Source organism: Pelophylax lessonae (assembly GCF_965119305.1).
Source record: "Pelophylax lessonae genome assembly, chromosome: 5".
Lineage (NCBI taxonomy): Eukaryota > Metazoa > Chordata > Amphibia > Anura > Ranidae > Pelophylax > Pelophylax lessonae.
In genome coordinates, this window is record NC_138772.1 from 328,843,594 (window position 1) to 328,860,357 (window position 16,764).

Below are 16,764 nucleotides of genomic sequence, written 5' to 3' on the forward strand. Positions count from 1 at the left end.
GCATTTTTATACATACTGCTCCATGAGGAGTGTCTCTTTATGTATGCACTGAGGTTACCATCATCCAGTATCCAGATAAACGGTCGCAGGTCAGCAGTGGAGGATCTCATGCAAATGCCATCTGTTTATGGGATTTCCTACGTGTTTTGATCCTTGTGATGGGGGTCAAGTGGGTCTGGTAAGAGTCTTCGCTTGTTTTGGTTTTGGAGGTGGTCCCTTTATCCTCTGAAGTGAGTGTAAACTATTGGACACTCTCTGCCTGAATATTGTCTTTTGCTGTTGGATGTGGACATTGGTTGCAACTGGATGAGGCATTATATATAATCCCTTCCACGAAAGAAAAAAAATATTTCAAATGGCCTTTTAGAGCTTGTCTAAGTTTGTATATTTTCTGATGTCACTAGAACAAGTATAGCACTTGACAACAATGTAAAGTATCATGTTGTACAGTTGTACAGTTTAGTGGTTTTCTTTTGATTGTATACTTGACATAAAATAAAGAATAAAAAAAAATAACCTGTTCCAAAGCTGGAAATTTAACTTGAAATCCGCAAGGGGGAAAAAGAGGGGCCAATTTTAAGAAGAAAAAAAATGTACAAGCACAGCCTTCATCTTCTTTAAAAACTGTATGTCAGAAAAACCAGTGTATATCAGCTAAAGTTCTATGCAAAACCCAGAGCTCTGCTGTCTTCCAAGCCCACTTGTCTGTCCCTTGATATGTTGATTAGCCCAAATGTCTGATGGTGAGACTCAGAAGAGGCCGCACCTAGCTGGACTTTCACAGGAAAAATCAAAAGTATAAGATAACTTTAGCTGGATCCGCTGATGAGTTTTGTTGTGCACGTTCTCTGCATATGCATTTTTAAATGTACACTATATTGGAAAAAATGTTGGGACGCCTGCCTTTACACACACATGAACTTTAATGGCATCCCAGTTTTAGTCCGTCGGGTTCAATATTGAGTTGGCCCCCCCTTTGCAGCTATAACAGCTTCAACTCTCCTGGGAAGGCTGTCCACAAGGTTTAGGAGTGTGTCTATAGGAATGCTTGACCATTCTTCCAGAAGTACATTTGTGAGGTCAGGCACAGATGTAGGACAAGAAGGCCTGGCTCGCAGTTTCCTCTCAAATTCATACCAAAGGTGTTCTATCAAGCTGAGATCAGGGCTTTGTGCAGGCCAGTCAAATTCCTCCACCCCAAACTTGCTCATCAACGTCTTTATGGACCTTGCTTTGTGCGTCCAAATACTTTTGACAATATAGTACATGTTCATTGTTGGTAGGTTTATGAGAATTTTTAAGTGATCCAAGAAGGGTCTCTAAGCTGTAAAGCAGGCCATACATTAAGAAAGAAAATTGCTTGATTCCCTCATCAACACAGTCAGTGTTGATGGGGAATACCTCCTGCTGTGCCAATGTATTCTGACAGCGGGAGGTTTCCCTTTGTTTTCCCGTGGTTTCCCCGTGTAACGTTAAAAAACCCTACCTTGTGAAAATTCCCTACCCTCATCACTTCCTGTCATATACGTAATGGAACAGCTGAGCAGCTTAGCAGTGCGCATGCTCACAGCTCCGGATACGTCATTGAACAGCTGAGGAGGTTAGCATTGCGCATGCTGGAAGGGTAGGGAATTTTCACGGTAGTGTGTTGTAACGTTATACCGCATCAGCTGTTGCCGCAGTTACATTAAAACATCTCGGCTGCAACATGAATCATCTCCGCTCCTACCCCTGTGACTTCCCTGATCTCGGCTACTAAATGTAAAAGGGGCGGTGAGTGTATGAAAATAAAAACCACGGAGCCGAGATCTCCGTGATTTATATTTTCATACACCCGACGCTTTTACATTTAGTAGGCGAGATCAGGGAAGTGACAGGGGTAGGAGCGGCGATGAATGATTCATGTTGCAGCCGAGATGTTTTAATGTAACTGCGGCAACAGCTGATGCGGTATAACGTTATAACACACTACCGTGAAAATTCCCTACCCTCCGAGCGTGCGCAATGCTAAGCTCCTCAGCTGTTCAATGACGTAGGTGCACCGGAAGTGACGAGGGTAGGGAATTTTCACGGGTATGGTTTTTTCACGGAACACCGGCAGTTATAGCCGGGAGTGCGCTCTGCAGCATATACTCGATCCCATGGATAAAGACCCACTTCAGTGAGGCTGCATATATGTGTACTGTCAGTGGGAAGGGCTTAATATGTAATATATCTGGAAACCAAATATCAAAACAATGTCTATAAAGTGTATAGTGCATAGATATCCGGCTGACAACACTGTATGTGTAAACCACTTCACATAGACATAATAAACAAATATCAAATAGTACTGCGCCAGAAAAAACAGCAAAAATTTCTATGGAGGAGCCTCTCACCTTACTATCTGACCCCTGTTTTACCAGCAGGTCAGATAAAGCAGTTCCCCCATATGGTAAAATATCCAATCAAAGAAAACGATCCATATATAAGGCAGAAAGGAAGAAATACCGACATAATGCGTATGGGGGCCGGAGCGCTTTGTCTATTTCAAACCGTGGCCATGGTAGCCTCTGAATGTCTGTAAAGCCCACACAGCTGCTTGTGCTTATTTTGTGAGTATACATTGCTTTTAATAAAATGCATGGTGATTCCTAAATGACAGAGAGCACTAGATTTCTTCCTTTCTGCCTTATATATAGATTGTTTTCCTTGAGAGGAATCTGAAGGATTTAAACCAGAGATCTACACCTGATTGGATATATCCCCATATGGGGAACTGCTTTATCTGACTTGCTGGTGAAACAGGGGTCAGATAGTAAGTTGAGAGGCTCATCCATAGGGGTGGTGGAGAAGCACAGAGCATTTTGCACTTTATGGATTTTTGCACTGAAGTATCACCCACTGATATTTTATGGACTATTTCTTGCACATTATCGTAATATTTTTCACGGTATTTATTAATAATATTTTTATTGCTAGAACCTTCCACTTTTGTGCACTTTATGGACTATTTCTTTACATTATTGGTTAATATTATTATTGCTAGCACTTTGGACTTTTTTGCACTTTATGGACTATTTCTTTAATTACTTATTATATATTTGATGCGATTATTGTTGAATTATTAGCACTTTTTGGCATTTTTTCTATTTAATGTACTGTATCTCTAGTAATAGAAAAAAATTGTGCAGGTCCCGGTCCAACTTGCTTGTCTATGTTATTTCCTGTACAAAGTGTTTCTTGCAGTTTTTCAGATGTACCACTTGACCTTTGAGAGTTAGGATTTCTGAACACTACTGTGTGGGCCAAACATCAGCAACTGCTTAATGTATTAAAACATTTTTATAATGTACACCAAGGAGAAATGAGGGCTTTTTCCTTCAAGGTAGCAGAGATCATTTTGCTCAGGAGGTTACCTGGATTTTAGATTAAGGAGCAGGATCCCTTCTGGTATGAACTATAGATGGGATGTAAATGTACATTTTAAATGTTGGGCTCCTTCTTCTAAGGAAAGTGATCTTTGTTGTGTCGTTATGTTGCTTTTTCTGAAGTAAATGTAAGTTTTTCTGATACTTTTTTCTAGTGTATATCTGTTTATTACAAAAGTCATTTTTGGACTATGTATACAGTTCTGAGAATCCATCTCCGGATATACCATCTCTTACACATGGGAGTGTAGTATATACTTAAGACAGTTGCAGTAGAGGCCTTGCAGAGCATCATTAGGGATGAAACCCAGCGTCTGGTAATGTCTATGCGTTCCAGACTTCAGGCTGTAATTGATTGCACAGGATTTGCAACCAAGTATTAAAAAGTAAAAGTTTGATTTATGATTGTTAATCTGTCCCATTACTTTTGGTCCCTTAAAAAGTGGGAGGCACATATACAAACTGTTGTAATTCCTACACCGTTCACCTGATTTGGATGTAAATACCCTCAAATTAAAGCTGAAAGTCTGCAGTTAAAGCACATGTTGCTTGTTTCATTTCAAATCCATTGTGGTGGTGTATAGAGACAAAAAGATTAGAATTGTGTCAATGTCCCAATATTTATAGACCTGGCTGTAATTCATACAGGATTGTAACCCTACAATTATTTGCAGGGGAAATGCCTCTATTTGGAACAATGCAGTCATATACATGGCCCTGTACCTATATTATATTTTATTTGTCAGGCTTTTGTGGTCCCAGGGCAAGACTTCTCTGTTCTGGCTGTACGGTGTCTGGTGTACGCTCTTCGTGGAGCTGCTTTACATGTGCCACGTTGTTGACTTGGGTGCCTTATGTTCCCCTTTTGGGTTTGGGTATGTACCTATGAGTACTCAAATATTTATGCTTGCATATTATGTCTTCTGTTTTGAAATTTATGATACGTTTATTGAAATATTTAATATGATGTATTCATGATGTGGAAATGGATTCATGTATTTTGAACCATATAGTAATTATGATGTATCTCCCAGTACCAATAGGATCCTCTGAAGAAGCTTTAAGCGAAACACATAGTGATCCATTGGCACATGGTACATGAGATTCCTGTTTGGCCCGGACAATTGAGATCACCGCAGATTCTGTGTCTTCATGAACTAGTTCTCTGCATATAATGTGCATGTAACAGATTCTTTTGCACAACCATACTTACCCCTTTTACGGGGAGATACCACAAATGTATCACTACATTATTTCTTATGAAATGGTTTTAACAATTTTTATCATGTTTTCCTAATAAATGTTATACTTTTTATTACATTGAATACTCTTTTTTCCTTCATGGGATTTTTGGTGGAAACCTTTTAATGTCCTACATATTCTCTTCTCTTTTCTTCTTTTTTGTGAATAATTTTTGGATGTGGTGCCACACATAACTAAGTCATGTCTCTATATTCACTATGTACTTCTGGTAATAACCCAAGAACCATGAAAAAAAAATGACACACCAGCCATTTTTAACCTTAGGGCTTCTCTAGAGTAGTGAGTGTCAACTTATGAGCTACAGGGGGTCTCAAATGTGACCCCTGACATCACCAAATGGCCACACATAATGTTCAATATACAGTATGTAATGAGTTGGTACCTGGGTCTGAACCGGCGAACTGTGCTGTGTCTAGCGATGTCTCTTATTGCTGAGCCAGCTGGGATGCTGGACAGCTCCCTGGACAATTCCTTAAATAATCTTGCCTTGAACTTTAGTTTTCTTGGACCTTTATCTCTTTGCTCCTCTCTTTACTTCCTGTGTGCCAGATTATTATGCCTTCTCCAGCCAATATCTCGCTCTTGTCACTCCTGCTGTCGTCCGTTTCTTTGATACCACTCGTTACTTACCTTTGGCTTGTTCCTCAACTATGCTTCTACTTGAGCCCAGCCTGCAAACACTTGTTACCCACCTTTGGCTTGTTTACTTACTATGATTCTGCTTGAACCCTAACTGCTCTATCTGTTAATGGACCCCAGTTTGCTCACCCCCTCCTGAGGTGATCCTAAGGACCAGGTACTAACATGCAGAGAAACCTATCTCCACCATTACGAGCTTTGGTGAACACTGGTTAGTAGTTAGAGCCCACACCTTGGGTGAATCTACATCATTCACCAGGGTGACCTACTTGTATACCTGTCCTGCTGGTCGGTGTTATGGTGTTACACATTGGGCACATGAAAAACTGTATGCAGCAGCCATGTTGTTCGGGTCACAAATCCCCCATGCCATTTTGTCATAAGAAGAGACATCGCTATAGTTACCTTCCCCCTCCCGCCTCCCTCAGTTTATACAATAACAAACTTTAGGCTGCATACCAAAATATTCTTATCAGATCCTTGAGAGTACACATTCAGACCCTCTATATTCTGAATCCACACTTCAGTTTGAATACTCTCATAAAATTGTCAAATTTGCAAGCTTGAGAAACCCAGAAAACTCTCTCCAGATCACCCCCCTCGTAAATACCTTAGCAGGAGTCTTCAGCAATACACATTTATGTCTTGGTAATACCTTCAGGGTATTTCATAACCCATTAAATAATTACAGTACAGCTAGAATAAGGACATACCTCCATCTGTTAATTAGTAATGTTTTAATGCCAAACATCACTATCTTAAGTGCTATGGGGAGCCAGTGAGACACATTACCCCTCCTAGGTTAGGTAGACATCCAAAAATCTGTCATATTTGTATCCATTCTGAAGTTAATTGCACGCTGGACCATAATTTACAAGTTAGCAGACTGTGACATGTAGGTATTCAAAGATATTTTTTACCTATAGACAACTGTATCTGGGACATGGTCATAAACACAGTGACCTCCTAGCTGCCACACCTTAGACCGGATGATTGGTCACGTTTTTTCTGTCAACATGCCTTCAAGGTCCAGAAAAGAGGACTGCAACCACAGTTGACAGCTCTCGTTTTAACATCAAACCAAGAAACACCTGTTAAGTCATTGGAGAGCCATTGTACAGTACCATCTTGCATATTGATTTGGACTCTGCTGAACCAAAACTTGATGTATTTTCATTTTTTTCAACCCTTTTTGTTTCACAGTTGCCTCTTTGTCTCTTTGTAATATCCTTTTCTATGTAAATATTTTAATTTACATAGATAAAATTATTTAATTATATATTTTTACCTTTTTATTATTAAACAATATTTTGAAAAGTGTTAAAATTGTCTTCAATGTAGTAACAAAAACTTAAAGAATCCCTTTCTCCTGAAGAGCGCTACTACATGGTAAATCTCTGGCTATACCTATCTACAGTGACAGAGTGTGTTACAGACATTTATTCTAAAACCATAATTGCTATTGCTAAAATTGTGAATGTTTACTTATTTTCGATAAAATTAGTTGGTGTCAGTTTTAAGGGTTAATTGCTTAGTTGACTATACACAGTGACAATCGCTCTCAGTCTGTTGGCACCAAGATTGTGGTTCCCTCAAACTGGAAAATCTGATAGTGTAATTGTTGCGAATCAGTGACAGCACAATGTGAGGTTGACCAGTTATTTGTCACAAATCGGTGAACATTTGGTGGGAGCCTCTCTTCTGCTATAACTACTGGACTCCAAGCCTGACTCCAGACCGTGACATTATGCTTAAGAGAACTGTCAGAAACTGCAGACCTAATAGAGGAAATGAGGGTCCGACAGTGTGGACATGCTACTTTTTTGGCTGGGGATATGCTGCAGAAAACAATATAAAACCGGAAACATGTTACAATATGCTTGTAAAGATCAATGCTATTACCCTAATCAATTTTCCCACTATAGACTACTGAGGTCTGAAGTCTGGATACCAGGGCTCTAAAGGTGGCAGGGGTTCTTTTAAGCAGTGAGCAATTTCCACCTCTCATATAAGTAACTACCGACACCAATGATCTTTTCAGAAATTTGTATACGGGGGAGTCACCCTATTGAACATAAATATAAGGAACATTCTGCCCACTGACAATCACAATAATGTACCTTGAGATGTAGATATGGTTATTTTTAGAGGACCACTGAGACCAGGGTCCTGCCATTTTAAAAAGGTTGCGAAAGGCTGCTATACACATGTAGCACCCAGATAGTAAATAGTTGGCAACATTTTTTATTTTAAAGCCATTTTAATTAAATAATCATGAATCATTATATTACAATAATAATACTAAATAAAACTTATTTTTTAAATTTAAATTACTTAAGAATTGTAGTTTAAGAATTTACCAGTTGAGATATTAAAGTGGAGCTCTAGTCTCTCCCCCAAAAATATTAAAGTCATCAGCTACAAATACTCACTAAGGTCTCCAGTCTGCCTGGAGTTTGCATACAAGAGGGCATCCTCCATCACTTCCTCCAGACACAGGGCACTCTATTGGATACCAGCCCTGCAGTGATTGGAAGGGAGTCTGAGGGTTATCAGCAGTGACAGAATTGATAGCCCTCCCCTGCTTACTTATAGTTGAGCCTCACTCACTTTCCTTTATATTATATAATTCCCCCTCCTTTCACACATTTGCAAAACAAAATATTTAAAACCTTTGACTATGTAAGGGCCCCCGACTTCCACATTTCTCGGCTTCAGGGAAATATACCAAAAATGCTTGTGCGCTGTAAAGTGTCAACACAGAGCTGGCTGTCTCTTCCTGGTTCCAACATAAAAAGAGGAGATGGCAATGTGGAACCAAGTGTGTAGAGGCATACAGTATTACTACAGAACAATGTTGGATTTGCTCATTTTTCATTGAGGATAACCCAGCAAACAAATAAGTGATGATTGAAAAAAAAAATAAAACCAGGGGAGAACTTCCTTTTTAACTACTTGAGCTCTGGAAGGTTTTACCTCCTTCCTGACCTGGCCATTTTTTGAGATACGGCACTGCGTTAATTCAACTGACAATTGTGCGGTTATGCGACATTGTACCCTGTACTAGTAATGGCGGCAATCAGCAACTTATAGCGGGACAAATCGGACACCTAACTTATACTTTACACTTTTTGGGGACCAGTGACACTAATACAGTGATCAGTGCTAACAAATATGCACTGTCACTGTACTGATTACACTGGCTGGGAAGGGGTTAACATCAGGGGCGATCACAGGGTTAACTGTGTGCCTAGGTTGTGCTTACTTACTTTGTGGGGGAGCAGCTTTGACTAGGGGAAGGCAAAGATCCGTGTTCCTAATCAGCAGAAATACAGGATCAATACCTTACCTTCTGACAGAATGACAATCTGCCTTGCAGATTGTCGTTCTGCCTGTGTCTTGTGTAATCGCCTGTTGCCAGCAGACATTGCCGGCAGCGCGTCCTGGACCTGGAGGTATCAGATCACATATAAGCATGGGCATCTGCAGAACTTTTTTCAAGGGGGGCATCATCTTAAAGTCGCCCATGCACCGCCCCTTTTCGACAATGTAATGAAGGTGACATCAGTCACTGCGCGAGCCGCCACTCGCGAGTATTTATTGTTTAAGGGGAAACGGCAGAATTTGTTTTTAAAGTGTTTGTTAACCTAAAAAAAATTAAATATTTATCCTGTTCCCTTAAAGCATTTTATACAGCACAGTGCTTTGCTGTGTAATTTGGCCCCTTCTATCACCTAAAATACCTGGCTGAACCTGACTGGCTATGTCCTCCCCTCTGTAAACTGACCACGGTATACCATGGCTGCCGAGCCCTGACACTATGGTCAGCTTACATGCCTCCATTATCCGCAGCCCTCCTGTCCTTCTCTGTCCTCTCTCCCCCTCCCTACCTGCCTGTCTACTCCTGTGTCAGTGCCCACATCCTCCCCTCCTGCTGGTGTATAATCATTTAAAGTTTCATATCCTGTTAAGTAGGGAGTTAATAAGAGGCTCAGGGACCCACTAATAACCTGTAACTACCTGCTAGCAACTTATAGTTGCAGATCCATTATTAAGTTGCATTCACTTGTTACCAAAGCATAACCGGAGACCCATTACACCTGCTGCTATATGCAGCACCAAGCCATCTTAGGCAGAGCACTACATACCTCAGAAGTCTGTTTGTAGCCCCACCTATGGACTCATCCTCATCACCTCACATGACAAGGGTTTTAATGGACTCCAACGTAGCCTGCAGAAGACCCATTACAAAGACTTGCCCAATTTATTCTATCCTGAGGGCACAACTGTTTTTAACTATAACTTAACCTAAACCTAGCCCCTTTGTTTGAGTGCTCTCAAGTGATATAGTATGTCCTACTTTTGTTTATCTCTTTTTGTTGCTTGAGGTGTATCATCTCATACAGAGAGCTAGTGTTTATGCTCTTGAGGCCACATCGTCAGCTGGAATTCATTCATGTGCCATTATACTTTATGACTTTAATCTGCCAATATAGTCTGTTTACTGTATCTTTTAAAGAGTTGTGTGTATAATTCTTGTTTGCAGGGGGGGCCTCCAGGCAAAGTATTCTGATGATGTCAGTAAGAGTGAGGCCTCACGTAGGGCTAGACAAGAGCAGAGGACCAAAATTACCAGCGGCAGCTGTGGGGGTAGCACTCTATGGTAACGGTGCCCCTCCCAGAGCTTTCTCAGGCTAAGGACTTTACTGCCCACTAGATGTGTCTCTTGGTAGAGACATATCTGCCCACTAGATGTGTCTCTTGGTAGAGACATATCTGCCCACTAGATGTTTTCTCTTGGAGGAGAAATATCTGCCCACTAGATGTGTCTCTTGGAAGAGACAAATATGTGGAGTATACCCTGTAAGAAGTTGGAAAACTAAAGATTTTTTTTTTTTTACATGAGAATTCATGCCTCTTGTATACCATGTAACAACTGTTTTATGAAGACATGGTTTTCAAAATTTAGGTATATGTAGCACAACTGGTGAGTGTAAAGACCCAGATGGAACTGGAGTTGAAACAGGGCAAATACATTACGATAGCGGGAAGAGTGTGTAGATCATACCAAGAAAATTGCAAGGCTGCCAAGGCTTGCAAACAAACCCCACCTCATATCCCTGTCTACCCCCATAGAATTAGGGGAGACCTACTTCCCATAACCAACAAAAAATTAGCATGGCAGAAATCCACCAGTATGGAGCTCAATATGCAAGATGTTAGAGTTAGATAACAAATAGGAAGGACTCCAAATAAGAGCCCAGGCTGCCTGTAATGATAAATGCACCAACTACTGCTGAGAGCTTAGTGCTTAAGTTGCAAAACTAATGAGAAATTATAGTCTAACAGGAGAATCTGGTCAGAAATGAACTACTTGGAAACTTGGCATTTCACTCCCAGGTTAGGTTGTACCAACTGGCTTCCTAGATAGTGAATCTCCAAATAGTAAAAAAAAAAGTAAACTGTAATTACCTATGCTAGGAGTAGAATGTTGCAGTCCTGCAGGTTAAGAAAAAGTTCACATAGCAGTAATAAATAAAATATGTATAGGAAAACCATACGATCTTAAGGCACTACCCGAATAGCAAAAAAAAAAGAATTCAGGGATCCAAAAGGGCATATTAGAGAGCTGGTAAGGTAAGGACAGCAGAAAGAAACAGCTTTAAGTGCAGAGTTTCTAGTCAGGAGGCTACTTTCTCCAGAGATGTGAAAAACTGGACAATCTCTTCATCTTGAACCCCCAGTTTAATAGGAAAGAGCATGCTATACTTTAGGCCCTTGGACCTCAGTATAGCTCGAATGGCATTGAATGACTTCCAATGTCGCTGAGTCTGCAGGGAATAATCCGGGAAGATGAGAAGTTTAGTATTCTCATAAAGTAAGTCTCCTTGTTTGCTGAAGTCCCTGAGGTTAAGGAGGGGGAGCCCCAGACAGCCCTCTGGCTGGTGGTCTGCACTGGGCCCACTCTACTACAAAAAAACTGCAAAAAGTTGGCATGTAGGAGCAGGGTGGACAGCAGAGATTCTGTCAAGGCTGTAGGTTTACTGGATGTTGCACCTATTATGATTCTCAGTGTTCTCTGCTCAGCCATTCACAAAGTGCTTCACTGCCATTTCCCTTACAACAAATGGCAAGGGCGGGATCTGAGAGCCGATTGGAAAATTGTCTGGGGTGCCAACATTGTGGGCTCCCTGGACAGGTAAGTGTCCTAATATTAAAAGTCAGCAGCTACAGTATTTGTAGTTGCTGACTTTTAATTTTTTGGTGGGGGGGTGGAACACCACTTTTAGAGTCCTTTCACACTGAGGCGCTTTTTAAGAGCTTTGGTGCTAAAAAAAAAAAAAAAAAAAAAGCATCTGAAAAGCTCACTAAAACCTATTCCCATTAAAATCAATGAATGCTTTCACACTGGGGCAGTGCGCTGGCAGGGCGGTGAAAAAAATCCTGCAAGCAGCATCTTTGGAGCATGCTTGGAGCGCTAAAAAAAGCACCTCAAAAATGCCCCTCTCCATTAAAATGAATGGGAAGCACCTCAAAGCACCTGAAAAGCGCTTCAAAAGTGCCTCAAAATGGTTCTTGAACCAATTTTTGAGTCACGTGACCTTAAAAAAAAGCACACCACTAACGCCTCAAAAGCACTGCAAAAGTGCTCAGCATTTTATGGGCAGTTTTCAAGAGCCTCAGTGTGAAAGGGCTCTAAGGATTGTGTGCATGGACCCTTCTACAAGCAAAACGCTACTCTACGGTAGAAGCAGTGTTTTTTTAAACCAGTGTGCCTAAACCCTAAAAGCCCTTTCACACTATCACTCTTTTTAAGCGCTTTGGCGCTAAAACAAGTGCCTGAAAAGCACAAGAAAACCTATTCTTATTACAATCAATGAATGCTTATACACTGGGGCGGTGCGCTGGTGAAGCGGTGACAAAAATCCTGCATGCAGTGTCTTTGGAGCATGTTTGGAGCGCTAAAAAAAAAAAAAGCGCCTCAAAAACAACTCTCTCCATTGAAATGAATTGGTAGCACCTCAAAAGTGCCTCAAAATGGTTCTGTAGCAGTTTTTGAGTCACGTGGCTTTTAACCACCTAAGGAGCGCCCCCTGCAGATTTACTGCGGCAGGCTGGCCCTCCTGCACGAACCGACATAGCTCTACGTCGGTTGCGTGCCTGCAGCTAGGGGGCGAGGGGCCGGCAGCTCCAATTGCCACCGGCCACCCGCGATCGTTCCCCGCTGAGAGAGAAGGACGGGCAGCTGTTGTAAACACAGCAGACCGTTCTTCTCTCTGGAATGATCACAGAGCTCCTGTTATCCTTCTATATAGGATCACAGGTCTCTGTGAACATTTCAAAAACCTATCCCCCCCACAGTTAGAAACACTCCCCTAGGCTTACACTTAACCCTTTAATCACCCACAGTGTTAACCCCTTCATTGCCAGTGTCATTATTACAGTAACTGTGCATATTTTTAGCACTGATTACTGTAGTAATGTCACTGGTCCTCCCAAAAGTGTCAAAAATGTCAGTTAGGGGTCTGATCTGTCCACCGCAATGTCACAGTCCCGCTAAAAATCACAGATCGCCGACATTAGTAGTAGAAAAAACACAAAACAATAAAAATGACATAAGTCTTTCCCGTAGTTTGTAGACGCGATAACTTTTGCGCAAACCATTTAAAATACGCTTATTGCAATTTTTTTTTTTTTTACCAAAAATATGTAGCAGAATAAAAATTGGCCTAAAATGTTAAAAAATTTTGATTTTAAATTTTTTATTTTTGGGAAGGTTATATAGCAGAATGTGAAAAATATTGTTTTTTTTTTTTTCAGAATTGTCTCTCTTTTTTTGTTTATAGCGCAAAAAATAAAAATCGCACAGGTGATCAAATACCACCAAAAGAAAGCTCTATTTGCGGGAAAAAAGGACATTTTATTTGGATACAGCATCGCTACATTGGGGCGCTGCGCTGGCGGGGCGGTGGAAAAAATCCTGCATGCAGCTTCTTTGGAGGATGTTTGGAGCGCTAAAAAAAGCACCTCAAACACACCTCTCTCCATTGAAATGAATTGGAGCTGCCTCAAAAGTGCCTAAGAAGGCGCTTCAAAATGGTTCTGAATCAGTTTTTGAGTCACGTGTCCTGCAAAAAGCGCACTGCTAACCCCTCAAAGCACCTGAAAAGCGCCACAAAAGCGATGTGGAAGCAATCATCGTTTTTTTTTTGGCAGTTTTCAAGTTCCTAAGTGTGAAAGGGCTCTTAGGCAAAAAAAAGCACCTCAAAAGTGCCCCTTTCCAGTGAAATGAAAAGGAAGTGCTGGAAAGCGCCATAAAGCATCACAAAAGCGCTCAGCATTTTATGGGCAGTTTTCAAGCGCCTCAGTGTGAAAGGGCTCTTAGGCTAAAAAAAGCACCTCAAAAACGCCCCTCTCCATTGAAATGAATAGGAAGCACCTGAAAAGCGCAGCAAAAGCGCCACAAAAGCGTTCAGCATTTTATGGGCAGTTTTCAAGCGCCTCAGTGTGAAAGGGATCTTAGGCTAAAAAAAAGCACCTCAAAAGTGCCCCTCTCCATTAAAATGAGCAGTAAGCACCTGAAAAACGCTGCAAAAGCACCACAAAAGTGGTCAGTGTTCTATGGGCGATTTGACAGCGCCTCAGTGTGAAAGAGATCTTAGGCTAAAAAAAGCGACTCAAAAGCGCCCCTCTCCATTGAAATGAATGAGAAGCGCCTGAAAAGCGCCACAAAATCGCTCAGCGTTTTATGGGCAGTTTTCCAGCGCCTCAGTGTGAAAGGGATCTTAGGCTAAAGAAAGCTCCTCAAAAGCACTCCTCTCCATTAAAATGAATGAGAAGCGCCTGAAAAGCGACACAAAAGTGCTCAGCGTTTTATGGTCAGTTTCCAAGCACCTCAGTGTGAGAGGGATCTTTTCCTGCTTCTCTGTATGCCTAGTCAGTGCTCTGTAGCATGTAGTATCTGTGCCTGATTGACTTGAATTGGGTCATTCTACAAAACGGCCACTAGATGTCTCCTGTGGGCCCGTGTTCCCCGCACTTAAATCCCTGTGCAGAAGAAGTGAGTCAGTACATGCGATGGAAGAAGAGCAAAGCACAGAAAGCTGGAAGAAGTTTTCTCTTCTCACTGCAAAGGGTGTATGATGACCCGGGGAAATAGAGCACAGCACATGTGATTATACCGGCTCCTCTCCTTTCTGAGGCTCTATTCCACACCATAATCAGCAGCTGGTGTCCTTGTGATGGTATGCGAGATGATGAGTGTTTTGGGAAGGCTACAGACATATGATGAGCAATACTGAAGGGGACCTTCAGAAGGAAAGTGGGAAGCAGTGAGCAGGTACTAGGCAGGTGCTTCCCATCTCTCTGTACAGTGCTCTGAGGACCATCAGCCTGCATTGCTCAGGAGAAAATGAAATTCTACATCTGAAATGATATCCTTGAGTTTGTCTTTAGAGCATCAGTAATATCTGCTATAGGTGGACTACTTGGACCCTGCTCATTCCCTGGCAGGGAGCATGGAGAGGTCAGCCTTACCCATTTCTTGGTCACTCTGGGTCTCCTGCTCCCTGCTGCTGTCCCTGGCACAAGGGACACTGGTTGAAAGCAGCAGAAGAGCCAACATGGACAGTGGCTTCTTATACAGGCGCCTGAAGAACCATGAAAAGAGGGAGATGCAGAAGGAGATCCTCTCCATCCTTGGACTGCCACATAGACCAAGACCGGTGCATGGACTTAGTCCTGCTCAGCTTCACCAGCCTGGGAGACTCAACTCTGCTCCCCTCTTCATGCTGGACCTGTATAATGCCATGTCTGGTCAGGATCAGGGAATGGACCTTAGAGACTGGTCACACAGAACAACCCCTCACAGCCATCACATGAAGGTCAAGAGTCTACTGAACAGTCCACTGGCCAGTGCCCAGGACAGTGCGTTTCTCAATGATGCTGATATGGTCATGAGCTTCGTCAACCTGGGTGAGTCTTTAATCCATGCCCACCCTTTTATTAGTATAGGGGTGCTTAATATTAAAAAAAAAAAGTCCTCTTTTTAGTTATGGGTAGAGTTGGGAAACCAAAAAAAAATGTATTTATTGCAGTTTCCCAATCATCAGATGCAGTGGCTGTATTTGTATTCTTTTTCTTAAACTTTTTTCTTCAGCTTTCACTTGGTGCTCCCACTCTGGATGAAGGAGCACAGGGAGCACATTTGGACAGGAGCATTGTCAGTCTGGGGGGAGTGCCTGGTACACACTATTAGTTATTTTCTGTTCAACCCAGCAGGTCTGAGATGCTGTACCAAGGATCTGACATTATTAATGTACAATGATCTCCCCCACTGAGCTGTTGTGTTCTGACAGGGGGGCAGACCCCCGCCAGAACACTCCGATCAGCGTTCTCAGGCACTGGCTTCTGTCCGACCAGCTGGCAAACAAACGAGCCGAATGTCGGACGGTTTTTATTGAACTGGCCAATGGGCCGTGTGTACGGGGCTTTAGATGGACTAGCAGATTTAGATACACTAACAAATTGAAGCTGAACTCCAGTTAATACTTTATAATATAGTTACATAGTTACATAGTAGGTGAGGTTGAATAAAGACACTAGTCCATCCAGTTCAACCTGTGTAGGTGTGTGTGGCTGTAATCGTCTCTCATACCCCTGAATGTTCTGATCCTTGAGATGTACGTCTAAGAGTCTTTTGAAAGCCAACATAGTACCCGCAGAAACCACCTCTTGTGGTAGAGAATTCCACAATCTTGTAGCCCTAACAGTAAAGAACCCCCCCACGTTGCCTGAAGTTAAAACGCTTCTCCACTAATTGCATTGTATGCCCTCGAGTCCTCATGCAATCCCTCCGATTGAATAGCGGTTTTTCTATGCCGAGATCCCCATTGAGATATTTATAAATTGCTATCATGTCCCCCCTCAGGCGTCTCTTCTCCGGGGAGAATAAATCAAGCGATTGCAGATGCTCTTCATAATATGTTACAGCAAACAGTTGTTTTTCCTTTTGGGTTAAAGATTTCACGTAAATAAATAAAAGTTGACCATTGTAAGCACCCCTGCTAGTGTTAAAATTGTTTGTCTAATCCCTGTAACTGCAAGAGAGTTTGTTCTGATAAAAAACAACAGACTTACTCACCAGATCACAGATGAAAACAGAAGAAACAAAGGGAAACTAATGCAGCCATCACATCTAAGATTTGGTAACCTGTAATATATTAAAAATGATTTTGGAATACTGAGTTAATGTATAACTGAAGCCAAATTTTTTTTTTTTTAGTTTTGGATAGAGTTGAGAGGGATTAGGGCACCTGTCAGGTTTTTATTGCTGTCTTTGTTCCTGTGAAGAAGATTCATCCTCACTATCTGTCCAGGTGAAAGTTATCACTGAGAGTGAAAGAAAATCACAACATTTGAGTTGTCACCAGAAAAGGAATAGAGAGGAAAC

General features: G+C 41.7%; 1 protein-coding gene across 1 annotated transcript in view; it reads left to right on the forward strand.

Moving 5' to 3' along the window:
* The first annotated feature begins 14,397 nt into the window (after positions 1-14,397).
* The window catches only part of BMP6 (bone morphogenetic protein 6), a 278,729-nt gene continuing 276,362 nt past the window's right edge, over positions 14,398-16,764 (forward strand). Inside the window, exon 1 of the mRNA XM_082258764.1 lies at positions 14,398-15,287. Within this exon, the coding sequence (XP_082114890.1) occupies positions 14,831-15,287 (457 nt within the window). The 5' untranslated portion in view covers positions 14,398-14,830. The remainder of the gene's footprint in view (positions 15,288-16,764) is intronic.